Source organism: Microcaecilia unicolor, chromosome 11 (genome assembly GCF_901765095.1).
Source record: "Microcaecilia unicolor chromosome 11, aMicUni1.1, whole genome shotgun sequence".
Classification (NCBI taxonomy): Eukaryota; Metazoa; Chordata; class Amphibia; order Gymnophiona; family Siphonopidae; genus Microcaecilia; species Microcaecilia unicolor.
Window position 1 is genome coordinate 15,865,731 of NC_044041.1, and position 27,450 is coordinate 15,893,180.

At 48.6% G+C, this 27,450-nt stretch overlaps 1 protein-coding gene across 1 annotated transcript in view; it reads right to left on the reverse strand.

The window, feature by feature from the left end:
* Positions 1-27,450, reverse strand: part of PES1 (pescadillo ribosomal biogenesis factor 1) — an 89,714-nt gene that overhangs the window by 53,278 nt on the left and 8,986 nt on the right. Inside the window, 4 exon segments of the mRNA XM_030220341.1 lie at positions 22,215-22,257; positions 22,259-22,332; positions 26,626-26,723; positions 26,726-26,784. Of these exon segments, the coding sequence (XP_030076201.1) occupies positions 22,215-22,257; positions 22,259-22,332; positions 26,626-26,723; positions 26,726-26,784 (274 nt within the window).

Genomic DNA, 27,450 nt, shown 5'->3' on the forward strand with positions numbered 1-27,450 from the left:
TCGCCACACCTCTGACACGCCCCCATCAACTTTGTCCGCATCCGCGACGGAGTGCAGTTGAAAACGTCCAAAAATCGCCTTTCGATTATACCGCTTTGTTTTTGTGAGATAAACGTCCATCTCCCGATTTAGGTCGGAACTTGGGCGTTTTTCTCGTTCGATTATAAGCAGGACAGTAACATAGTAGATGACGGCAGAAAAAGACCTGCACAGTTCATCCAGTCTGCCCAACAAGATAAACTCACATGTGCTACTTTTTGTGTATACCTTACCTTGATTTGTACCTGTCCTTTTCAGGGCACAGACCGTATAAGTCTGCCCAGCACTATCCCCGCCTCCCAACCACCAGCCCTGCCTCCCAACACCGGTTCTGGCACAGACCATATAAGTCTGCCCAGCACCATCCCCACCTCCCAACCACCATGTTTCAAAAATATTGTATTATTATTTTATTCATTTATATATGTTGACATACGTTTTTTTATAAATATTTTGTTGACAATGCTAACATTTTAAAAATACTGTGCTAGCATTATGTTTTGGTTTTTTTTAATTATGGTGTTTATACTAATTTTGATGTTTTTATTTTAATAATTTAGACTCCTGAGGCAGGCCTGTGGCCGAAACACAGTACTGTGTCGAGTCTGTGAATAAAGTTGTCAGTTTTTATCATCATAGTCCCATCTCCCTGGAGTCATTGGTCCATTTCCCACTTTCTACAGATAGCAGTAACAAATAAAATCAGTTTAATGACAATTGATTTCTAGTTGTAAAATGAGTTATTTCTAAATGATAAGTAGTAGTAGTAGTATTTTTGAGTCTGCTATGATTTAAAAATATTTTCAGAGGCAGTAGATCTGAAAGGAGCTGTAATTCATATTCTACTCGATTAATTTTATTTCTAATTTTTTAAAGCTCCCTTGTCCCTCATTCCCTTACTTGCTTTTTCCTTCTCTTGTTATTTTTATGATGTAGACCTGATAATATGCTGAGGAAAAAAACAGCACAGTTACAGCTGTGTAAGTGGTTAAGCTTGTACAATGGCCAGATGAGGGTGATTTTTAGCTACAGTAGTATAAGGGGCAGATTGTTATATTAATAGAACTAAGACATAAGGGATTTAATATATGTGCTCTAAATTATGCATTATTACAACTGGATTACCTACCATGTGCTTTGGAGAAGCCTGTCTTGCTAAAAGCCAGGAATTGGTCAGAAAAATAAAAAATACTATGGGCTCCTTTTACTAAGCCGCGATAGTGATTCCCGTGTGACAAATGTGACAAAGCCCGTAGGAATTGAATGGACGTTTGTCGCATTTGCAGTGCCTGGAATCACTACCGTGGCTTTGTAAAATGAGCCCTACATGTGTTTTTACATAGCAAAAAAAATATTTTTTTTATATAAAGATATTGGTTTAAGACCATAGTTCTCAGCCTAGTCCTTGGGACACACCTAGCCAGTCAGGTTTCAGGATACCCACAATGGATATGCATGAGATGGTTTACATAGCATGGAGGTAGCACATGCAAATCTATCTCAAGCATATTCATTGTGGGTAACCTATCTAGGTGTGTCCGGAGGACTGGGGTGAGAACATCGGGTTTAGACCAGTGCTTCTCAGCCTAGTCCTCAGAGCACAACGAATATATACGAGATAGATTTGCATATCAAAAAAGCAATGCATGGAAATCTCTCATGCATATTCATAGTGGATATCCTGAAAACCCAATGGTTTGAGTGTGTCCTGAAAAAAGGGCTGAGAACCCCTGTTTTAGACAGACAGTGAGCAGCTGGTAAGTACTGAACTCTCCATGGTGACACAATTCAGATTTCTACTAATGAGTGGGTATGGCATACCCCACACCAAGGACCAGATTCAGTAAAGCAGCAAAGGACTCAAATATGCTTCCAGTTTTTCCTACCTGAGCGCACAATTGTGGAACGCACTACCAAAAGTAGTAAAAAACCACACTCGACCACATGAATTTCCGGAAAGCACTAAAAACAGAACTGTTCAGAAGGGCATAACCCACCGACCCAACATAAGAAACCTGGACATCTGCGACACAACTTAACCAAAAATCGTAACGGACTTATCCTAACTCTTCCTTTCCCCAATTGTCTTTACCATACATGTATGTCACTCTACCATAATATCACCTTGATATTAATCGCAACTTGTATTTTTTCACGGAGAGAGTGGTGGATGCTTGGAATGCCCTCCCGCGGGAGGTGGTGGAAATGAAAACGGTAACGGAATTCAAACATGCGTGGGATAAACATAAAGGAATCCTGTGCAGAAGGAATGGATCCTCAGGAGCTTAGTCGAGATTGGGTGGCAGAGCTGGTGGTGGGAGGCGGGGATAGTGCTGGGCAGACTTATACGGTCTGTGCCAGAACTGGTGGTGGGAGGCGGGACTGGTGGTTGGGAGGCGGGGATAGTGCTGGGCAGACTTATACGGTCTGTGCCACAGCCGGTGGTGGGAGGCGGGACTGGTGGTTGGGAAGCGGGGATAGTGCTGGGCAGACATCTACGGTCTGTGCCAGAGCTGGTGGTGGGAGGCGGGGCTGGTGGTTGGGGGGCAGGGATAGTTCTGGGCAAGATTTCTACGGTCTGTGTCCTGAAAATGGCAGATACAAATCAAGGTAAGGTATACACAAAAAGTAGCACATATGAGTTTATGTTGTTGGGCAGACTGGATGGACCGTGCAGGTCTTTTTCTGCCATCATCTACTATGTTACTATGTTACATACTGAAATCGGTTAACGCCGATTACGGTACCATGTAAGCCACATTGAGCCTGCAAAAAGGTGGGAAAATGTGGGATACAAATGCAACAAATAAAATAAATAAATGGTGCTGGGAAAAATCCACTCCAGTCAAGTGCCCTTTGTAGAATAGTGCTTAGTGCAGATTCCTACACCCAACTTTGAGCATGAGGACTTACAGTAGAGCATCAGGATTTACACCAGGTTTCAGCAACTCGGGCACGCAGCCCCTAAATTCTATAACAGCCTATAATTCGTTGGCATGCCCCTGACCTGCCTATGTCACTCCCAATATGTGGCCAGGAACTTTTTACAGTGGGGGTGCAACTCCCCCGCCCCCCCATGCTGCCACCCCACACCCACCTTCACCTTAAAATCCTCTTGGCTTAGTCTTCGCCTAGGCAGCAGCAGCAGCAGCACTCATAGGCTGCCTGCAGCCTGCTCCAGAACTTCCTCATGTATCGTCCCTCCTGTGTTAAGTCCACAGTGCAAATTAAAACCAACAATTGTCATGCCTCATTAACTAATCAGTTTATGTTCAGATCTTGGATCTGCGCCCAAATATGGGCGCAATATATATCAAATCAAGGGGCAAGTGCTGAGCTGGGTCATAAGGACCAGAAAACAATGGCAGGTTTTCCAACATCTGCCTTTAAAGCATTCCAGGAATTTTTCAAAATGAAATATAACTAATTATAATAAAACAATCAGTGTAACTACTAAGAACTTGTACTGAAAATGGTTTTCAAAGGTGATGATGCAGAGGAACAGAAAGAAATGTTGGTGAACCTGGAAGATGTATTTAACCAAATCAACAAATTCAAGAGTAGTAAAGCACCTAGATCAGCTGGTATACACCCCAAGGTACTGAAAGAACTCAAATATGAAATTGTAGATCTGCTGTCAGTGATCTGTAACCTGTCGTTAAAAATGTCCATAGTACATGAAGATTGGAGGGTGGCCAAATTAAAGCCTACTTTTAAAAAGGGAAATTACAGACTGGAAAGCCTGACTTCAGGGCTGGATAAACTAGTGGAAATATAAAGAATAAAATCATTGAACACATAGACAAACATGGTTTAATAGGACAGAGTAAACATGGATTCAGCAGTGGTATGCTGGTAAATTTTAACAATGGGCTCTCTCTCCGGGCATAGCCAGCCCTACAATTTACGGGGGTCGCAGGGGTGGAGGGGAGGGGGGCAACACATTCCCCTCTCTCTCCCTGCCTCCCCCCCTTGCAGGCATTCTAAGCATACCTTTGCTGGCAGGGATCCTGAACCCTGCCATCCAAATAATGGACTGCCACTGCTCCCTGCTGCTTGTTTCTGGCTCTCGGCAGCATGCCAAAGTCCCAGCATATAAATTTAAACTATGGAAAATTGCAGGAAGACCATAGGAAGTTGAAAGACTGGGCATTCAAATGGCAGATGAGATTAAAGTGGACAAATGCAAAGTGATGCACACTGAGAAGACTAATCCAAATCATAGTTATTTGATGCTAGGTTCCACCCTAGGAGTCAGCACTCAAGAAAAAGATCTAGATATCATCCTGGACAGTACACTGAAATCTTCTGCCCAATGTGTGGCGGGGGCCAAAAAAGCAAATGGAATGCTAGGAATTATTAGGCAAGGGATAGAAAAATAAGACAAAAAATATTGAGTGGAGGAGTGGCCTAGTGGTTAGGGTGGTGGACTTTGGTCCTGGGGAACTGAGGAACTGAGTTCAATTCCTGGCACAGGCAGTTCCTTGTGACTTTGGGCAAGTCACTTAACCCTCCATTGCCCCATGTAAGCCGCATTGAGCCTGCCATGAGTGGGAAAGCGCGGGGTACAAATGTAACAAAAAAAAATGATTAAGGGGATGAAACTCCACTCGTATGAGGAAAGGCATTAGAGGTTAGGACACTTCAGCTTGGAAAAGAGAGGGCTGAGGGATATAATAGAGGTCTACAAAATACTGAGTGGTGAAGAACAGGTAAACGTAAATTGTTTTTTTTTTACCCTTTCAAAAAGTACAAAGACTAGGGACACTCAAGGAAGTTACACGGTACTACTTTTAAAACGAAGAGGAGGAAATATTTTTTTTCACTCAACGAACAGTTAAGCTCTGGAACTTGTTGCCAGAGGATGTGGTATCAGCAGTTAAGTTTACAGTTTAAAAAATGGTTTGGACAAGTTCCTGGAGGAAAAGTCCAGAGTCTGTTATTGAGACAGACATGGGAAACCACTGCTTGCCCCGGGACTGGTAGCATGGAATGTTGCTATTCTTTGGGATTCTGCCAGGTACTTGTGACCTGGATTGGCCACAGTTGGAAACAGGATACTGGGCCAGATGGACCATTTGTCTGACTCAGTATGGCTATTCTTATGTTCGTATGAAAATATGTTGGATGACCATCCTTCCACCATAGAAACATTTATTGTAATACAGGTTTGGATCAGTTAGTCCTCCTGAATGCTGTCTGTAAGAAACAAAAAGGTGTATGAAAGGAAAAGGGAATGGGACTTGAAATACTGCCTTTCTGTGGTTTTTGCAACTACATTCAAAGCAGTTTACATATAGACAGGTACTTATTTGTACCTGGGGCAATAGAGGGTTAAGTGACTTGCCCAGAGTGAAAGGGAGTTGCAGTGGGAACTGAACCCAGTTCCCTAGGATCAAAGTCCGCTGCACTAACCACTAAGCTACTCCTCCACTCCAAACTGTTCCTTTTAAATCTGTAATTTTTTTTTGTTGTCAAATCTTGTTTATTAACATTTTTATCAAATTACAAATAACTTCTTGCATTAAATGACTTATCAATGATACAAGGAAACAGTTCTCTTACTCGACTAACACATGGTATGATATCCCTCTTCTTCAACCCCCTCTAAATCTGTAATTTTAAGACTGTGTGTGAAGTAAATGTTCATTTCTTTAGGATGCAGTTTTTATTATTCAAATATAGGCAACATGTATTTTCAAAACTTGTGCTAGTTTGTTTTGTGATTTTACAGCACCGTGCTTGCAAGCAGGTTATTGCAATTTTCAGCCACAGTGATATTCAACGCTAAGATCGTTAGATGGAGCTAGATGCAGTTCTGTATCCCAGGCAATTAGTTTTTAGGTTCTCTTGCAGTATTAATGCTTCAGAAGAAACATCACGTAGACCAGAGATTGTAAACTTCTACCGCCACAGATGATGCCATGTCCTGAAGAAGGTAAATCTGAGAAGACTATGGTTGCAGTATCACTTCTTGATCGAGGAGAGATAGGCGTACCAGAACAAAGCAACTAGATTTCCAAACAGTACTCGAAACTAGGAGAGAGAAAAGGTGACAGTTTTACAGTTTATTCAGACTTTCTATACCGCCCATGCCGACATGCAGAACAGGGCGGTGTACAATCAAAAATTAAACAGGAAAGGAACTACAAAAACTTATAGGACAGAGAAAATAGGCACCAATCGACAACCCCCCAAAAAGTCATTTAAAACATTGATTCCAAAAAACTTCAAGGGTTAAACAGCCAGTAGCGACAGAGTGATAACTTTTTTTTTCCAACCTCTTATGGGTCAAAGCATGCTCAAATAACCAGAAGAAAGAGGAAGAGACTTAGGGAGATGAGGAAGACGGTCATGAATTGCTTAATCTCCCCAGAAGAACGGAGAAAAATAAAATTTGCTACTCTAACACACAAACGGACAACAGCAGCTGCACACAGAGTAGCGGGACCTGCTTATCCAATCCTACTGTAGCTGAGATCATATTCATGCACAATTTTCCATAAGTTAGTCACTCTTATTCTCTATCTAACTCCTATTACTCTCTCTTTCTTACTGTCTATATGCTTCACCTCCACCCTATGCTATCTAATAAGACGTTTTATTGTGTATTGCATTGACATTGTACGTAGCATATTATTCAACCATTCACAGAAGTTTGAAATTTGAAGTTGAAGTTTGTGGGTGTCTCCCCCGTGGTTTACTAAAGATTCCAATAAAGAAATCTACGATGATCGATTACATAAATGGGAACCTCAAAGCTCCAGATAGGAAAATACAATCGTATTGATAAAACCACTATCAGTTTAGGAGGTCCATTATTATCATTGGTTCCCATAATGGACTCCTAAGCTGTTAGTGGTTTTATCAATACGATTGTATTTTCCCTATCTGGAGCTGTGAGGTTCCCATTTATGTAATCGCTCATCGTAGATTTCTTTATTGGAATCTTTAGTAAACCACGGGGGAGACACCCACAAACTAAATTTTCAAACTTCTGTGAATGGTTGAATATTTATTAATTAAGTTTGGATTTCCCTGTGTGATTATAGAGTTTCTCAAGTAGCATATTATGCCATAATGTATTGTTTGAATATTTTTATTGCTGTAATTGTTTATTGATTACGTTTAGTTTATTCTTGTTGTACACCACCTTGGGTGAATTGCTTCAAAAGACGATAAATAAATCCTAATAACTAAGGACCCTGTTTACTAAGCCGCTCTAGAGGTGTGCTAGCGTTTTTAGTGCATGATAAGCATTAGTGCACACTAACTGTGTAGATGCCCATAATATTCTTTGGATGTCTACACGGTTAGTACATGCTAAAAACGCTAACACACCTTAGTAAACAGGGGCCTAAGTAAATAAATATAACTTAATAAATTGTGAAAAAACAATGAAAGAACTGTACAACTGGGCTTAACCTTGGGACTAGTCACACACTGAACTGATCCTGAATAGATAACCATGGCCGGGCAGACTTCTACTGTCTGTGCCTTAAAAATGGCAAGGATAAATCAAGATCAGGTATACATATGATGCATCACTTCATACCATATGTAATGAGTTTATCTTATTGGGCAGACTGGATGGACCATACAGGTGTTTATCTGCCGTCATCTACTATGTTTATGCCACCTGGGGCTGTGTTGGATCCAAAATGGCCACCATAACCCCTAGTGGTCGCAACTGACCATACCTCTACCTGCCCCTGTCCTGTCCAAATCTGGTCCCCTCTGTTTAGGCAGCTAATGCCAGATTTTCAACACATAGGCTCCCATCACTGTGGAATTCCCTCCCAAAATTTATCAGGGTGGAAGAATCATTTACGCTCTTTCGTAAGGCCTTGAAAACCTTTTTTTTTTTTTAACTTTTGAAATATGGTTCAATGATTTTTATTGTTGAAAAACCTCAGCACAACATTTCCAATAGGGTTTGAACAGTTTACATATCTAACACATACACTCTAGCATCTAGGTCATTGTTCACCCTGATCTGCATTACTGCTCGCTCTCCAACAACTTTTTACAATTTTCTCCCCCCTCCTTCCCTCCCTCCCTCCCCTTGCCCCCCCTCCCCTCCCTTCTCTCCTATCACAGTTATAGTCCGCATCCCCACGCTGTGATTACTTGGCTTCCACTTCCCTATCACATGTTCATTATCTGTCCTCTGGCTTGGGGTGTCAAAGTCAGCCAGAAAGGAGTCCAGCAATGCCAGAATGTTTTCATAATCTGCGGCCTTTGAGCTCCCATAAACTTTTGAAATATAATGTTATCTATCTAGAGAACCACTCAGGAAAGAAAATATCTCTATTAAATAGAGGATATATATTACCAAAGGAAATAGTATGACTGATGTGATGTGTACGATTGATATAATTCATTGTTTTTGACCTCTTTGGTATGGAAGTTTGTTAGTGCTGTCCTATGATAAAATGGATTTCTTAATTTTATATTTTAAAGATGTGAACCATTCTGCTCCTTTTGGTATTGGAGGAATAAATTTCATGAGCTGATGTTATGGGAGGCCAGGGAAGCTCAGGATTCTCCAAAGAAAAGAAAGCGGTTTGTTTCTATTTGGAATAAATATTTGCAAAGTATTTCCCATAAAGCGAGAAGTGCAGTGTTAAGGTAAAATTATGTATCATACCTGATAATTTTCTTTCCATTAATCATAGCTGATCAATCCATAGACTGGTGGGTTGTGTCCATCTACCAGCAGGTGGAGATAGAGAGCAAACTTTTGCCTCCCTATATGTGGTCATGTGCTGCCGGAAACTCCTCAGTATGTCGATATCAAAGCTCCATCCGCAGGACTCAGCACTTAGAGAATTACACCCACGAAGGGACACTCTGCCCAGCTCACCACCGCCGAAACGGGGGAGGGGAATTAACCCAGCTCATCCCACACAAGTGGGGGAGGGGAATCCGTCCAGCTCATCCCCGCGGAGCGGGGGAGGGACACCACACCCGCCGATGCGGGGGGATCTGGCTTATCCTGCAACCGCAACCGCGGGAGGAGCTGACTGACCCTAACACCGCCGAAGCGGGAGGGGTACAAAGCTGCCCTACAGCCGCACGAAGCGGGAGGGAGTGCCGGCAGAATTTAAATCTCAATCCAGCCCTGTAAAACGGAGGGGAGAGGAATGCAGCAGCTCACTGTAACACAAACTCGTCTCAACTCTTGAAGAATCCAGGTGAAAGAAGAACTTGAACACGAAGTCCTCCTGAAGTAACTGAAGGCTAAACTTGAACCTAAAATTCAACCAGAATATAAACAGTACAGATATCTGGGAGGGGCTATGGATTGATCAGCTATGATTAATGGAAAGAAAATTATCAGGTATGATACATAATTTTACCTTCCATATCATCAAGCTGATCAATCCATAGACTGGTGGGATGTACCGAAGCAGTACTCACCCAGGGCGGGACATAGAAATCCCTGACCCGCAACACTGAAGCTCCAAACCGGGCCTCCGCCCGCGCAGCCACAGTCAAGCGGTAATGCCTGGCAAAGGTATGGGCCTTCCCCGCGGCCACCTAAGCCGCCGCAATGGCTTCCTTGACCCATCTTGCCACTGTAGGCTTAGAAGCCTGCAGACCCTTACGAGGACCTGTAAACAGGACAAACAGAAGATCCGATTTCCGGAAATCATTGGTCACTTCCAAGCATCTGATGATGACTCGTCTCACATCCAGAAATTGAGAGCAGAGTATTCCTCTGGGTAGACCTCCCTACGAAAGGAAGGGAGACAGAGCTGCTGATTCACATGGAAGCGAAAAACAAATCTTGGGCAGGAAGGAAGGCACTGTGCGAATAGACACTCCTGCCTCAGTGAACTGCAGAAAAGGGCTCTCGACCTGAGAGTGCCTGGAGCTCGGAAACTCTTCTGGCTGAAGTGATAGCCCCAAAACAGACTGCTTTCACACGTCAGGTCTTTCAGAGATGCCCTCGACAAGGGTTCAAAAGGCGGCTTCTGCAATGCTCTTAGCACCAGGTTGAGATTCCACGCAGGCACCACTGAGTGCAGAGGAGGGCGCAGGTGATTAACCCCCCTTGAGAAAGCACACCACATCTGGCTGCGAAGCCAGGGAAGCACCCTTCAGGCGGCCCCTGAAGCAATCCAGAGCCGCTACCTGGACTTAAGGGAACTGAGCGACAGGTCTTTCTCCAGACCTTCTTGCAGGAACGCCAACACTGAAGAAATTGGAGCAGTGAAGGGAGAAAGTGAGCCTGCTTCACACCACGCTGCAAAGATACGCCAAACCCTGGCGTAAGCAGTAGAAGTAGAGCGCTTCCTCGCTCTCAGCATAGTGGCGATGACCTTGTCTGAGAAACCCTTCTTTCTCAGACGCTGCCGCTCAATAGCCAGGCCGTAAGACCAAAGGGGGAGGGATCCTCCATCACCACGGGACCCTGATGTAAACAGGTCCTGCTCCACTGGCAGCCGCAGAGATCGGCGACTGAGAGCCTGAACAAGTCCGCATACCAGGGACGTCTGGGCCAATCCGGACCCACCAGGATTACCCTGCCGGGGATGCTTGCCACCCGGTCTAGCACCCTGCCCAACATGGCCAGGGCGGGAACACATAGAGAAGCTCTTGTGTCGGCCACTGTTGGAGAAGAGCATCTACTCCCAGGGATCGAGGGTCCCGTCCTCTGCTGAAAAAGCGCGGCACTTGGCAATTGGCCGATGACGCCATGAGATCTAGGCTCGGCTGGCCCCAGCGCTTCGTGATGTCAAGAACGCCTGAGCAGATAGCTGCCACTCTCCGGGCTCCAAGGTATGGCGACTGAGAAAGTCCGCCTTGACATTCATGACTCCGGCAATGTGGGCCGCTGACAGCTGCTCCAGGTTCACTTCCGCCACTGGCAGAGATTCATAGCCTCCTTGGCTAGAGGGGCGCTCTTGGTACCTCCCTGGCGGATGACATAGGCCACAGCCGTGGCATAGTCGACAGGACCCGTACTGGCTTCAACGCCAGTACCGGGATGAACTCCAGCAGCGCCAACCGAATGGCTCCGAGTTCCAGGAGGTTGATAGACCACTTGCCTCTGCAGGAGACTGGAGCCCCTGCGCTGTCCTTCCCAAGCAGTGGGCTCCCCAGCCCGTCAAAGAGGCGTCTGTCGTGACGACAATCCACTCCGGGGTCACCAGAGGCATTCCTGCAGACAACTTGACTGTCTGCGTCCACCAGCTCAGCGCCTTGCGCACATGCTGGGACCAAGGGAAGGCGCACAGCATACTCCTCGACATCGGAGTCCAGCGCTGCAGCAGAAATTGCTGTAGTGGTCTCATATGAGCCCTGGCCCAGGGCACTACTTCCATCGTGGCCGTCATAGAGCCCAACAGCTGCCATAGTCCCAAGCCCGAAGAGGAGGAGGCTACTAGGACTTGTCCACCGAGCCTGAAGCTTGACAATCCGATTGTCTGGCAGGAGCACTCTGCCCACTTGGGTGTCGAATCGAACTCCCAGATACTCCAGGGACTGAGTCGGGCGCAGCTGCTTTTCTCCCAGTTGATGATCCACCCAGGGAGCTCAAAAGAGCAACCACCCGGTTCACAGCTTGGCCGCTGTCACGACTATGGCCGTGACTACCCTCATACTTACCCTGTTTCAGGGAGTCAGTGGCTGTGCTGGCTTCTTCTGCTTGTCTCTGTCTCTGTCTTAGTTTCTCTCTGGCTCTGTGTGCTGATTGCCCTACTGAACCTCACCTGTGTGGGGCTATGCCTCTTCCAAGATGGCTGCCGCCTCTTCGTCTCTGCCAGTATCCAAGATGGCTCCCGCTGTTACTTTCTATGGGATGCCTGCTCTGAGTGTCAAGCCTCTGTTTGGTTGCAAGGTGTCTGCACCTGTGGCTCTGGTGTTGAGGGCTTTATTAGTCACCTGAAGACTACAGTCTGGCCCTTTGCATTGCCATTTCCTCTGCAGTGCCTTATGTCCCGAGGTTAGTGTGCTGTTAGCACCGTTTGCTTTCCTTGTCTATTGTTCTGTGGGCTTCCCAGCCCTTCTGTGTTATGTGCTCTGTGGGTCTCCTACCCTTCTGTGGGTTTTCAGCCCTTCTGTGTTTATCGCTTGTGGGTTTCCAGCCCTTCTGTGTTTATAGCTCTGCAGGGTTTCTGCCCTTCTGTGTTTATTGCTCTTTGGGTTTCCTACCCTTCTGTGTCTAGCTCTGCTAGTTCTCTGTGTTGTTTCCTGTGTATGACTTGTTAGCTTGGGCACAGCTTTGTTTGTTAGCTGGTGTATAGCTTTACTAAGTCTTCTGAGTTTGCTCTGTGTATGTCTCCAGTGTATGACTTGTTAGCTGGGCACAGCTTTGTTGTTAGCTGGTGTATAGCTTACTAAGTCCTCCTGAGTTTGTTCTGTGTATGTTTCCAGGCATGACTTGTTAGCTTGGGCACAGCTTTGTTGTTAGCTGGTGTGTAGCTTTACGAAGTCTTCTGAGTTTGCTCTGTGTCTGTTTCCAGTGTTTGACTTGTTAGCTTGGGCACAGCTTTATTGTTAGCTGGTTATAGCTTTTCTAAGTCTCCTGAGTTTTTGCTCTGTGTATGTTCCTGTGTATGTCTGGTTGCCTGGGTATAGCTTTCCTACTAGCTTGTACATTGACTATTCTTCTTGTGTTTAGCCTGCTGGGTTTCCGTGTGTGTTTCTTTTGCTTCTGGAGCTTCTGCCCTTGTTCTACCTGTTGCCAGTTCTCCTTGATACTGAGGCTCCAGCCGTAGTCTTGTTCCTTGTCCTGACCATTGCTTGGAATCGGCCTGCTGCCGGAACACGGACTTTCTCTGCCTTGCCCTTCGCCTAGGTGCCAGGGGGCACCCCTGGACTTCCTTCCTGTTGTTCCTGTAAGTCCTACCGGCTGCCAGAACCTGAGGGCTCAACCCGAGGGGGGAGGCAGTCAGTGTAGGTGAAGCCTAGGTCCAGGATGTTCCAGTTCCGTTCCAGTGTGTTCCAGTCCAGCGGGTTTCACGCCTGTATGTTCCTGTCCAGTGGGGCCACTCCAGTGTGTCCAGTCCAGCGGGCCCCACTCCAGTGCGCCCTGTCCGGTTCGTTCCAGTTCCGAGTGTTCGGTGTAGAACTCCAGTCCGGAGTTCCGGTCCAGTTTTGTCTCCTCTCTACCGGGAGGGTGATTTTGCCTTAAAGGACTCACAAAACCCCGCTCGCTCCCGGGGAAGAAGCCTGAAGGTATGCAAAGGACCTCGAGAGCGCGTCCCGCATGGGCGGGCACGCGACAGAATGCAAAGGCATGAGTCCGGCAAGATCAGCCGTCCAGGGTTGGCTACCTGTCCACAGCTTCGTTCCCTGTGGACAATCCAGGGTCCAGCACCAGTGCAGTTCCTGATTATGGTGTGGATTTCTACAACCCAATTTTTTCTCTGAACCCTGTTTTGAACGCTCCATGATTACCGGGAAATACTTTTGTCTGATCCTGCCCTGAAGGATACTCCTGAAGCAGCAGCTGAAAAGAAAGCGTCTCTGGTGGCGTCTGGTCCGCCATAGCCCAGTTTCTGACATGAATCCTGCTATCTCGCTCTGGGATTACCGCCTCAGACTCTGGAGGAGCCAGCTCTGCGGGATACTCCGGAGGCTGAGGCCGAAAGAAGACGCCGGGGAATTCCTCCGCTCAGATGCCCCCTCAGCAGAGCAGCCTGCGGTACCATAGCGGGTTAGTTTCCTATTCAGGATTACAGTCCACCAGCGCTCGAGTCCAGTCCGAGGAGGGTTTCAAGCAGAGCCTTCGAATCCTGTTCGAAGTGAAGCCGCCAGCTAAGCTTCTGAGTTCAGCCCGAGGGACGGTTCTATGCAGGTCCATGAGGGTCCGGCCAAGTGAGACGGCGTACCAAGCCTCTGATTCCTGTCCAAGAAGGGCGACACCTAGGTCCCTGAATCCAGTCCAGGGGGTGCTTCATACTGAGCCTCCGATTCCAGTTCAGGGTAGCGCTCCCAGTCAAGCCTCTGAGTCCAGTCCGAGGGACGCTGCAAATTGAACCTCCGATTCCTGTTCGAGTGGCACAGCTGACCGGCCTCCTGTCCTCCTTCAAGTGGCAAGCCCTTTGAAACCCCTGAGTCCAGTCCGAGGGATGCTTCTGGACGGAGCCTCAGATTCCTATGCAAGTGGCGCTCCAGGTCGAGCCTCCAGTCCTCGTTCAAGTGGCACGCCCTTTGAAAGTCTCCGAGTCCAGTCCGAGGGAAGCCTTCGATGGAGTCTCCAGGCCTATGCAAGTGGCACTCCGGTCAAGTCTCCGGTTCTTGTCAAGTGACCCGTCCAGTCAAGCCACTAAGTCCAGTTCGAGGGGGGCTTCTAACCAAGCCTCCGATGCCAGTCCACAGAGTGGTTCAGGTGGCACCTCCGTTTTCCAGTCTGGAGGGTACCTCCAATCAAGCTCCGAAGGCCAGTTCGGTGGCGCTTCCGCTCGAGCCTCCGATCCCTGTCCAAAGGGTGTGTTCTGTCAAGCCTCAGTTAAAGTCCAGTTCGCGGGGCGCTCCCAGCCAAGCTCCTGAGTCCAGTTTGAGGGGCCCTGCCAGTCAAGCTTCTGATACCAGTCCGGGTCCCGGTCCCGGTTCAGCTCCTGTCCAGAGTTCCCGCTCCAGGTCAAGACTCTGATTGTAGTCCGGGTCCCAGTCCCGGTTCAGCTCCTGTTCAGATCCGAAGCAAGTAGCTGAGAGAAGATGTGTTCAACGGCTTGGGGCCCGGAGAAACCCATTTTCTGCATTTCAGCCTGCTAGCATGCTCTGGGATCCCAGGGCCGTCTCCTCTTGAACCCTGCTCGGCAGACGCTGCCTGAAGCTAATGTTAGAGAGACGTCCCAGTCCGGCCAGAGGGGGGCGCCCAGCCTTGCAGCTGAATCTCCTCCGAGTTCCAGTTCCAGCCAAGATGCTGAGCCTGCTCCGAGTTCCAGTTCCAGCCAGATGCTGCACCTGCTCCAGGTTCCAGTTCCAGCCAAGATGCTGAGCCTGCTCCGAGTTCCAGTTCCAGCCAAGATGCTGGGCCTGTCCGAGTTCCAGTTCCAGCCAAGATGCTGCACCTGCTCCGGTTCCAGTTCCAGCCAAGATGCTGAGCCTGCTCCAAGTTCCGTTCCAGCCAAGATGCTGAGCCTGCTCCGAGTTCCAGTTTCCAGCCAGATGCTGAGCCTGCTCCGAGTTCCAGTTCCAGCCAAGATGCTACACCTGCTCCAAGTTCCAGTTCCAGCCAAGATGCTGAGCCTGCTCCGAGTTCCAGTTCCAGCCAAGATGCTGCATCTCAGACTCTAAGCCGGCATAGTGGTTGCCCAAAAAGACTTCCTGGTTTCAAGGGCCACTCCTCTTTTCAAGTCCAGTTGTGCTTGCTACTGCCAGTCCAGTGATTCATGTTGGTGTGTTGAAGCCCATCAGGAGGTTTCACCACACTTACCCTTGGACACCTGAATCCCCTGTGGGGACCGGGAGGGGGGTCTTGAGGGGGAGGTACTGTCACGACTATGGCCGTGACTACCCTCATACTTACCCTGTTTCAGGGAGTCAGTGGCTGTGCTGGCTTCTGCTTGTCTCTGTCTCTGTCTTAGTTTCTCTCTGGCTCTGTGTGCTGATTGCCCTACTGAACCTCACCTGTGTGGGCTATGCCTCTTCCAAGATGGCTGCCGCCTCTTCGTCTCTGCCAGTATCCAAGATGGCTCCCGCTGTACTTTCTATGGGATGCCTGCTCTGAGTGTCAAGCCTCTGTTTGGTTGCAAGGTGATTGCTGCACCTGTGGCTCTGGTGTTGATGGGCTTTATTAGTCACTGAAGACTACAGTCCTGGCCTTTGCATTGCCATTTCCTCTGCAGTGCCTTAGGTCCCGAGGTTAGTGTGCTGTTAGCACCGTTTGCTTTCCTTGTCTATTGTTCTGTGGGCTTCCAGCCCTTCTGTGTTATTTGCTCTGTGGGTCTCCTACCTTCTGTGGGTTTTCAGCCCTTCTGTGTTTATCGCTTGTGGGTTTCCAGCCCTTCTGTGTTTATAGCTCTGCAGGGTTTCTGCCCTTCTGTGTTTATTGCTCTTTGGGTTTCCTACCCTTCTGTGTCTAGCTCTGCTAGTTCTCTGTGTTGTTTCCTGTGTATGACTTGTTAGCTTGGGCACAGCTTTGTTGTTAGCTGGTGTATAGCTTTACTAAGTCTTCTGAGTTTGCTCTGTGTATGTCTCCAGTGTATGACTGTTAGCTTGGGCACAGCTTTGTTGTTAGCTGGTGTATAGCTTTACTAAGTCTTCTGAGTTTGCTCTGTGTATGTCTCCAGTGTATGACTTGTTAGCTTGGGCACAGCTTTGTTGTTAGCTGGTGTATAGCTTTACTAAGTCTCCTGAGTTTTGTTCTGTGTATGTTTTCCCAGGGCATGACTTGTTAGCTTGGGCACAGCTTTGTTGTTAGCTGGTGTGTAGCTTTACGAGTCTTCTGAGTTTGCTCTGTGTCTGTTTCCAGTGTTTGACCTTGTTAGCTTGGGCACAGCTTTATTGTTAGCTGGTGATAGCTTTCTAAGTCTCCTGAGTTTTTGCTCTGTGTATGTTCCTGTGTATGTCTGGTTGCCTGGGTATAGCTTTCCTACTAGCTTGTACAGTTGACTATGTCTTCTTGTGTTTAGCCTGCTGGGTTTCCGTGTGTGTTTCTTTTGCTTTCTGGAGCTTCTGCCCTTGTTCTACCTGTTGCCAGTTCTCCTTGATACTGAGGCTCCAGCCGTAGTCTTGTTCCTTGTCCTGACCATTGCTTGGAATCTGCCTGCTGCCGGAACACGGACTTTCTCTGCCTTGCCTTCGCCTAGGTGCCAGGGGGCACCCCTGGACCTTCCTTCCTGTTGTTCCTGTAAGTCCTACCGGCTGCCAGAACCTGAGGGCTCAACCCGAGGGGGAGGCAGTCAAGTGTAGGTGAAGCCTAGGTCCAGGATGTTCCAGTTCCGTTCCAGTGTGTTCCAGTCCAGCGGGTTTCACGCCTGTATGTTCCTGTCCAGTGGGGCCACTCCAGTGTGTCCAGTCCAGCGGGCCCCACTCCAGTGCGCACCTGTCCGGTGCGTTCCAGTTCCGAGTGTTCCGGTGTAGAACTCCAGTCCGGAGTTCCGGTCCAGTTTTGTCTCCTCTCTACCTGGAGGGTGATTTTGCCTTAAAGGACTCACAAACCCCGCGCTCCCGGGGAAGAAGCCTGAAGGTATGCAAAGGACCTCGAGAGCGCGTCCCGCATGGGCGGGCACGCGACAGCCGCACTCTGCATAAGAGGGGCTCGGATCAACCAATCGTCCAGATAAGAATGGACTTGTACTCCTTCCTTCCTCAGGAAGGCCGCGATGACCACCATTACTTTGGGGAAGGTCCGCGGAGCAGTAGCCAACCCGAACGGGAGGGCTCTGAACTGGAAGTGTCGGCCCAGTACTGCAAAACGCAGAAAGCGTTGATGAGGAGGCCAGATGGGAATATGCAAGTACGCTTCCTTGATGTCCAAGGATGCCAGGAACTCTCCTGCCTTCACTGCCGCTATAACAGAGCGGAGGGTCTCCATGCGAAAGTGCCGAACTTTCAAGGCCCGATTGACCCCTTTGAGGTCGAGGATAGGCCGTACAGAACCTCCTTTCTTTGGTACCACAAAGTAAATGGGAGTAACGTCCCTTGCCAAGCTGATTTCTGGCACCGGAACGACCGCCCCCAGGCGGATCAGATTGTTCAAGGTCTGCTGCACTACCACAGCTTTGACCGGAGACTTGCAGGGAGAGAGTACAAACCCGTTTTTAAGGGTCGGCAGACTCTAGCTTGTAGCCGTGTCTGATGACTTCCAGCACCCAAGCGTCTGAAGTTATTGTGGCCACTCGCCCATAAACGAGGACAGCCGTCCTCCATCTGCACTGGGGCGTGGACCAAGGCCCCGTCATTGGGTACGAGACCCTGGGGGAGGACCGGAGGGAGCACCTCCGGGACGGCGTTTCTCTGCGAAAGGAATGCTGCTTGGGGGAGAAGTTCCTCTTGAAGGAAGAGGGGCAGAGGACCCGACCTGCCCGGGCGGTAACAGACGGGCTTCCTGAAACCGTCCTCTGGAGGTAGCAGGGCGAGTACTAGCCCGAGCCCTGACCTCTGGTAACTTCTTGCCTTAGGACGTGCCGAGATCGGTCACGATTTTGTCCAGCTCGACCCCAAAGAGCAGCTTGACTTTACAAGGCAATCTAGCCAGGCGGGATTTAGAGGCGTGGTCAGCAGACCAATGTTTTCAGCCAAAGCCACCGCCGCGCAGAGATTGTCTGAGCCATGCCTTTCGCTGAGGCCCTCAAGACATCATACAGCAAGTCTGCCAAATAGGCTAAGCCCGATTCCAGGGCCGGCCAATCAGCCCTCAAGGAATGATCCGAGGGGAAAGCCCGCTGCACCATAGTCAGGCACGCCCTGGCCACATAGGAGCCGCAAATTGAGGCCTGCAAACTTAAAGCAGCTGCCTCAAAGGACGACCTTAAGGCCGCCTCCAATCTTCTGTCTGGGCGGCCTTTAGGGCCGTGCCACCTTCCACCGGCAACGCCGTTTTCTTAGTCACCGCAGTGATTAAAGAATCCATGGTAGGCCACAGATAGGCCTCACGTTCACTTTCAGTCAAAGGATAGAGGCGGACATAGCCCTAGCCACTTTAAGGCTCGCTTCCGGGACATCCCATTGAGCCGCAATTAAGGTGTGCATGGCATCATGCACGTGGAAGGTTCTAGGCGGGCGCTTCGTCCCCAGCATAATGGCAGAGCCAACAGGGGCTGAGGGAGAGACGTCCTCCAGAGAGGAAATCTTCAAAGTGTCCATGGCCTGTACCAACAGTTGGGCAAATCCTCTGAGCTAAAAAGCCGCACTGCAGAGGGGTCATCCGCTCCATCCGAGCGGGGATCCGTCTCCTCCAAGGAATCCGCAAAGGACCGTTGGGAGACCTCAGATACGCTGCCCTCATCTACATCGGAGGAGACAAAGTCCTCCAAGGCCTGGGAATCAACCCGAGGGCGTTACCCTCTGGGAACCTCAACCTCTTTACCAGACGAGGGAGCAGGGGCAGCGTTTTGCATAAGGAAGGCCTGATGCAGCAGCAAAACAAACTCGGGGGAGAAACCCCCCAGACTGTGTACTTCCGCAGCCTGGGGCAACAGCCCTAGACGCACCCTCAACCGGCGCTCGCAAGAGCGGGGAGAGACATGCTGCGCATCCAAAATGGCGTCCGGCGCGACACTCCGCGAAGGAGCCGCGCGGGAAGAACGGCGCTTAACTTTAGCCGCTTTGTGCCGTCGCCCAAATTAAGGGCGTTCATGGCATTAATGTCTCCAACCTCAAGGGCGGCCCAAGAAGAAGCCGTCCGAGCCGCGTGGCCGGCCAAGATGGCGGAGGCGAGGAGCGGGGGATGGGCCGTTTATGGCGGGAAAAACCGCCACGCCGGAGGAAGGACCGGGACATTCATCGGCCACGAAACTGTCACCCAACAAGGGCGAATCAGGCTTTAAGACCCCCGCATCCCCTCTAGAAGCGCCCAAGCGATCCGGGGAGCGACTCTTTACGCCCTCGCCCTCCGACGCCATATGCCACGTGGAGATAAATCGGGGAACCCCCTGCCCGCTATAAAAGGTAAAAATTACCTGCTGTCCGCTCCGAGCTGTAATGACCTGGTGTCCCAGTGAGTAGCTGCAATAAACGTTTAAATAAACGTCGAAATAAACGCCTTTAAGACGTTCAAAATTTTTTTTTTTTTTTTAACGGAGCCAGCGGGAGGGGGGAGAAGAGGGAGGTACCTGGCACCACCAGGTTTGCACTTGCTCAAAGAGCCCTCAACCCCAGGCACTCAACAAAACCTAAAAATTAGGCTTGGAGGCCTAGCCAGAGCTGCTGCTGTGTGTGACCACCACCTGCTGAGATAGAGAACATACTGAGGAGTTTCCCGGCAAGCACATGACCACATATAGGGAGGCAAAAGTTTGCTCTCTATCTCCACCTGCTGGTAGATGGACACAACCCACCAGTCTATGGATTGATTCAGCTTGATGATATGGAAATACATTTCTACACATTAAGAAGGAGAAGGAGAGTCATGAGGGAGAGGGAGTCTCAGGGTATCTTGGGGGGGGGGGGGGGAGGGGGGGAGTCTGGACAAGGAATACAATAGACAGAGAGGATAATGGTACATAGAGCTTTAAGAAGCACCAGTAAGGCAGTGACCTTTACCAACACATTAAATATAGGGAAATGAAGAGGATGGTTATGACTAGACCATGAAAGGATTACGAATGAGCAAAGACAGGGGGGAATGAGTGGGAGGGGAGGGGGAAATAATAGTAACAAGGGTTCAATCATGGAATAACGTAAGGTGTTACTACTGGAAATTACGGTTTGGGTTTAATGTAACATGCTGATTATTGTGTCTTTCACTGTGCATGGCAAAAAGTGAAGATAGTAAGGGGGGAGGGGGTATAAGAGAGGGTACTGTTATAAAAACAAAAACTGATGATAGCAACTTAAGATTAATGTACATAAGAACGATAGTTTTACAACTTGTATGTATGTACTCTAATGGATGTGTTACCAGGTGGAATCATCAATAAAAATGTTGACACAAAGATGTGAAACCGTTCTGATTTGCCATGCAATAAGCAACAGTATAGTAAATAAGTAAACGTTAAACAACGATAAATGATTTTAGCGCAGTAGATGGTAGCACAGACCTGCGCTAGTCTGCCACACTGAAAACCCCCGCATTAGCTGCCTAATGCAGCTTAGTTAAAAGACCCTTAACCTTCCAGTAAAATCTGGATAGGTTCAAAGTGAGTTATAGTGGGAGACTCATAACCCTGCCTCAGACAAGTCAGTTCTGATTCTGGATCTTTATAATCATAAAGTTCTGGGTAAGAGAATGTCCTGTTGGTTGTTTGCTAAAAGGACTCTAGAAAAATGTGTAAATTACAACACTCCTTTTATCAAAAACTTCCTTTACAATTCACATAAAAGATCTACATTCAGACCACACTCACACAACAAACACCACGTTGAAACAGCGATAATCAAACAATGCCTAAGTAACTATTGTGATTCACAACTACACCATTGTTTCAAAGTAGCATAAAACATACGCAGAAAGATTGATCACAATTCATGATCCACACATAATGAGCACAGAAAAAAGTCTCTAAACATTATGCTTCATTCCTGAATTATAAATGCGGACCAGCTGATTCATAGATCAAATGTTCAAGGGTGCCACACTAACTCGTGTCCTTTAGGGAGTCCGCTCGCAGACGGATCTAATCCTCTAAAGTTCAAATGAAGTCATTCAGACGAAGCGATTTTTCATATTGCTGTAAATTGCGAGGAACTGAAAGAGCAGCAGCAGGTTGAACAATTTGGAGGTGGATTCAGTAACCCCTCACCGATGACCCCACTGTTGAATGCGACGGCCGCAACTCGGCATTGGACTTGCAATTTACAGCAATATTAAAAATCGCTTCGTCTGAATGACTTCATTTGAACTTTAGAGGATTTAGATCCGTCTGCGAGCGGACTCCCTAAAGGACACGAGTTAAGTGTGGCACCCTTGAACATTTGATCTATGAATCAGCTGGTCCGCATTTATAATTCAGGAATGAAGCATAATGTTAGAGACTTTTTCAGTGCTCATTATGTGTGGATCATGAATTGTGATCAATCTTTCCGCGTATGTTTTATGCTACTTTGAAACAATGGTATAGTTGTGAATCACAATAGTTACTTAGGCATTGTTTGATTATCGCTGATTCAATGTGGTGTTTGTTGTGTGAGTGTGGTCTGAATGAAGATCTTTTTATGTGAATTGTAAGGAATTCTTGATAAAATAAAAGGTGCATTGTAATTTACACATTTTTCTGGACTCCTTTTAGCAACATTTAATATACAAGACTCTGGTATTTCATAATTATCCCCTAATTATCTAATTAAGAGAACGTCCTGCCAGGAACTGGTTAGCACAGCTGGATTTAAAAAGAGTATTTAGACAAATTCCTGACCTAGAGGAAAGTCCATAAACGATTATTAGCCAGGAAGACCCGGCAAAGCCACTGCTTATTTCTGGGTATGAGCAAACAGGACTGAATCTCTTTTTGGGGATCCTGAACTGGCCACCTTTAGGGATTAGGATGCTGAGCTTGATGGACTTCCGTCTGACCCAGTATAGCATTTCTTGATATCTGAGGTCAGTTCCTTACCTGTACAGGTACATAAGTGACATTAATAACTGGATGGGGGTCCACAGTTCCAGTTCATTTTCAGAGCTCTCCAGTAACCAGTCTTCATCCTTTCAGACAAGGCAGTTAAGTCCTTCCCCTGGAAAAGTTAGCAGCAAGGGGTAAAATGATGGTTTACTGCTGTCAGAACTCTTTGGTTTCCCTTCCGTGAGTCACATAACAGCAGCAAATGTAAAATTCATCTTAGGTCGCCAAAACTGGTCTCAGGCAAGTTCAATATTCTGCACTGAACTCACGCAAAGGTGCCCATGACCTTATTATTTATTTACTAGTAAAAAAGGCCCGTTTCTGACACAAATGAAACGGGTGCTAGCAAGGTTTTCCTCGGAGTGTGTATGTTTCAGAGAGTGTGTGTGAGAGTGACTGTGTGAGAAAGAGAGAGAGAGAGTGAATGTGCGAGTGTGTGTCTGTGAGAGAGAGTGTGTGTGTGAGCATGAGAGTGTGTGCCAGGGCCCCCCCTCCCTCCCAGTTCCAGGGTCCTGCCCTCTGAGTTCCAGGGTCATCCCCCCCTCCCTCTGAGTTCAGGGTCGTCCCCCTCCCTCTCTGCCTCCGAGTTCCAGGGTCGTCTCCTCCCTGCCTCCCTCCGAGTTTCAGGGTCCCCTCCCTCCCCTGCATTATGCTCTCTCCCCTGCATTCATCCATATGCAGGCAACATCCTCTGTGCCCTGCTCCCTCCATCCATCCATGTGCAGCATCTCTCCCCTGCCCCCTCCATCTCCCTCTGAGTTCCAGGCCTCCCTCCCTCCCTCCCATTTCCAGGGTCCCCCTGTCCCTCTGTCCCTCCCTCCCAGTTCCAGGGTCCCATGGAACTGGGAGGGAGGGGGGGACGGAGAACGTTGGAGGAGTGACGTCAGCAGGTGGTTACAATCCCAGTGACACACATTGGAACGTTGGAGTAGAATGTTGGAGGAGTGATGTCAGCAGGTGGTTACAATCCCAGTGACACACATTGGAACGTTGGAGTAGAACGTTGGAGGAGTGATGTCAGCAGGTGGTTACGATCCCAGTGAGACACATTGGAATGTTGGAGGAGCAAATTATTATATTAGATTTGTAACATTTTCCCACATATTAGCAGGCTCAATGTGGCTTACAAAATACCGTAATGGTGAACGCCATGGAGCACAGATGTTGCCCTTTAATAGCTGGAATTCCTATGTTCTAGTTTAAAATATGTTAAATATGATTAACACAATTCTGCAGAGCTGAAACTTTTTCTGATATGACGTCACCTGAGGAAGGGACCCAATGAATGCTGAATCTGTAAATGGGCATGAACCAGAAAAAAGGGATCCCTTCTATTCCACTACTTTCTTTCAAATGAATGTTACTTTTTTGTAAACCTGGTTCTCCTTCTTACAATCCAGTTAGTGACCCTCCACAGGTTATCAGAATAAGTAACACATTTATTGGCTTTACAGAGTAAAAAGAAAGCAAGCAAACCCAAAACATCTGTAAAGAAAGTGTATATATTTCATACAGGCCGATTTCTTGTGGCAAATAAGCACCCACAGGTTTACAAAATGTGAATTAAGGCATGGTACCAGCAGGGCGTAGCCAGACTTCGGTGGGAGGGGGGTTCCAGAACCCGAGGTGAGGGGCACATTTAGCCCCCCCCCCCACCCCCTGGCACCGCCGACCTCCCCCCCCCCCCGCCATTGCTGACCCGCCACCAACTTTGACCCCCCCCCCCACCAACCCTCCCCTGCCGCTGCCGCCTATCTTTGCTGGCAGGGGACCCCAATCCCCACCAGCTGAGGTCTTCCAGCACAAGGCTTCATTCTGCGGCCACTGGCTGATCTGCAAGGCTTCGTTCTGTTTCTGTGAGTGTGACGACTCACAGAAACAGAACAAAGCCTTGCGCCGGAAGAAAAGGACCTCGGCTGGCGGGGGTTGGGGTCCCCTGCCAGCAAAGGTAGCCCACGGCGGGTGGCGGGGGGGGGGGGGAGGGGTGGCGGCGGGAGGGGGGGGGGTCGAGAGCCCGAGGTGAGGGGGCACATTTTAGCCCCCTCCCCCCCGGCACCGCCGACCTCCCCCCGCCATTGCTGACCCGCCACCAACTTTGACACCCCCCCCCCCGCCAAACCCTCCCCTGCTGCCGCCGCCTATCTTTGTTGGCGGAGGACCCCAATCCCCACCGGCTGAGGTCTTTTTCTTCCGGCACAAGGCTTCGTTCTGCGGCCACTGGCTGATCTGCAAGGCTTCGTTCTGTTTCTGTGAGTGTGACGTCCTGCACGTATGTGCAGGACGTCAGACTCACAGAAACAGAACAAAGCCTTGCGCCGGAAGAAAAGGACCTCGGCTGGCGGGGGTTGGGGTCCCCTGCCAGCAAAGGTAGCCCACGGCGGCGGGACGAGGGGGGGGGGGGCCGAGAGGTTCGTCAGCAGAGGGGTCCAGGGCCAAATCTACAGGGGCCCAGGCCCCCGTGGCCCCATGTAGCTACGCCACTGGGTACCAGGCCTCATTAGCATCAGTAAAATTAGAGTAAATGGTACCATTTTGACGTCATATCCTTACTGGGTAGATACCAGTGCTTTAGCCAGATAAAAGTTAAGCATATTGCAACAGCGCAGGCATTTACACCAGGCTGTCAGTGGCTTAAATGTACACGTATTCCTGCAGACTATGCGCTATTCTATAAACCCCGCCTTACTGTACATATGGTCTATAGAGTAGGGCTATGCCATTATTCTGACGTACCTATGTTTAAGACACCTTATATAGAATCCGGCGGTATGGGCCAGATTCAGTGAATGACGCCCAAAGTTAGGTGCCGGGATGATCCAGTCTAAGATAGAATTCTGTAAAGGGCACTCAATGCAGTGTGCCTTTACAGAATAGCAGCTTGGCGCACTTTCCGCGCCTTACTCTGGCCATGAGCATTTATGCCTGCCAAAAGCTGGTGTAAAGGCTGGTACCCAACTAATGGTAGGTGCACAAATCTAAGTATTCTATAGCATCATGCCTAATTTCTGAGAACCAGGGGCAGGACTGACCATATGGGTAACTGGGCAGTGCTCTGTCCCCTACAAGCTACAGCCCCCCTGAGCCTCAGTGGGCCCTCCCCGGTCCTACCTTGAAGGGCCCTGGTCTCTTCAGGGGCAGGAAAGAACCCCACTCTTTCCTGCTCACTGCTGCTACTCTGCCTGGTGCTGCCGCATTTTCAAAATGGCTGCTGAGACTTTCCTGTGGCAGTCTCGCAAGACTGACGAGACCCGAAAGACTACCGCAAGAAGGGAAGAGAAATGGGACTTGATATACCGCCTTTCTGAGGTTTTTGCAACTACATTCAAAGCGGTTTACATATATTCAGGTACTTATTTTGTACCAGGGGCAATGGAGGGTTAAGTGACTTGCCCACAGTCCCAAGGAGCTCCAGTGGGAATCAAACTCAGTTCCCCAGGATCAAAGTCCACTGCACTAACCACTAGGCTACTCCTCCACTCGGCAGCCATTTTGAAAACACAGCAACGCCAGGCCGAGCAGCGGCAGCAGGCAAGGCCACCAGGGACCTTCAAAAGTAGAACCGGGGAGGGTGCGCTAGTGTGCGGGAAGGCACTGCAGATGGGGGGGGGGGGGGGGGGGGGGGAGGACCCAATGACCTTTACTGCCCGGGGCCCAGAGCACTGCCAGTCTGCCCCTGCTGGGAACACCTCTAAATCACCCATGCCCCTCTATGGCCATGCCCCCTTTTCAATTGTGCACTATGAAATTTAGGCGCGTATATTATACAATAGGGCATACGTATGCAAAACTCCTAATTACTGCCAATTAGCTCCAATAATTGATAGCGCCTAATTGACTAGGATTACGAGTGCAGCTGTGATCTACACCCAAATTTGGAGCGACCCTCTACAGAATCTGTGGTATGCTGCTTACATATGCCCTGTCGTTTAAGGTGTGGAAGTGCATTTTACCTATGAAAGTATTCTGTGTACTGTTGTAATGTGGGCAACTGTTCTAGCATTGCTCTCGTTGTGGCCAAGTTTCCCAAGTTCATTGAGCATTTAATACACTGCTCATTACCACATACACCTGAGCGGTTTATATACATTTGTAAAATATATATATATATATATAAGACCTAAGAAATACAGGCACCTGTATTTTCTATATAAAATCACATTAGCACTGAATCAGGTTTTAAGAAGTCAAATGAAAATTGAATGTGGTTATTTGAAAAGCTGAACATTTTTATTGCTCTACGGCTGGGAGATTCTATGGTGCGGGAGTTACAGAAATGACCGGAAGGGCCAAACTGGGCTCCAAAAAAGTCCCTGGGTTATGAGAGAGGTGTAACAGCCTGAGAAAGATACAGTGGAACAGCACATGTTTGATATGCAAGATGAGGACATCAAGACCTGTGGCCTACCTCAAGAAAGTTCATGACGCAAAAGAAGAGGAGGAGGAAGGCCGGAGCAAAGACCAGACGGTCCAACAGAAGCTTCTGCAATACAGCAAAGGAGGCGGTGGAGGGACCAGGTGTTCCATATAGAGGTAAAGAAATGGCTAGTGGCCCTGTGAAAACAACCTAAGAAACAAACCAGGAAGGTCCCAGCTTTACTCCTTAGCATCCAGTCCCCTTCCTAACAATAAAAAAAATAGTCAAATAGACAGAGGCAGGACTACACCCCTCAATTACCCAGGTCCATCTTCAACCTCCCATGAAACCATAACCAGTCGTTACTTGAGTCAGAACTCGTTTATCAACCTGACCCAAAGAATTAAAGGAGACAGGGTCTCTCTTCAGGTTTGAAAAGTAAAGTAAGCCCCCACAAGTGTCATATTCAACCTACTGTTAGGGCCCAGCACCTGTGGGTCAGCTGAGTCCACAGTTCTACTTTGGGTGGAAATAATCCTCCCCATGCCTTGGGTTTGTCACTTCTCAGCTCAAGTGCAAGGGTTAAGCCCTAGCCGTTGGATGTACTACTTCCTGAAGCTGCTGTACGCTCATGCCTTCAGGATCGTCCGGAGCTGGAAATGCGCCCCATACGACATGCCCCCAGGGCTCCTATCCCGCCCACTGCTTCACAGCCAAATAGGGAAAACAATGGACAGATTTTGGGAGTCCCCGTCTCCCTTTCACCCTGTGGAGCCGCAGCCACACTGCCCGCACATAGCTCACTAGGGCCCTACATGCCTTGATGAGCTGCACGGAAAGGTAACCAAACTTCTGGGGCAGCTCTCTCCCAACAGG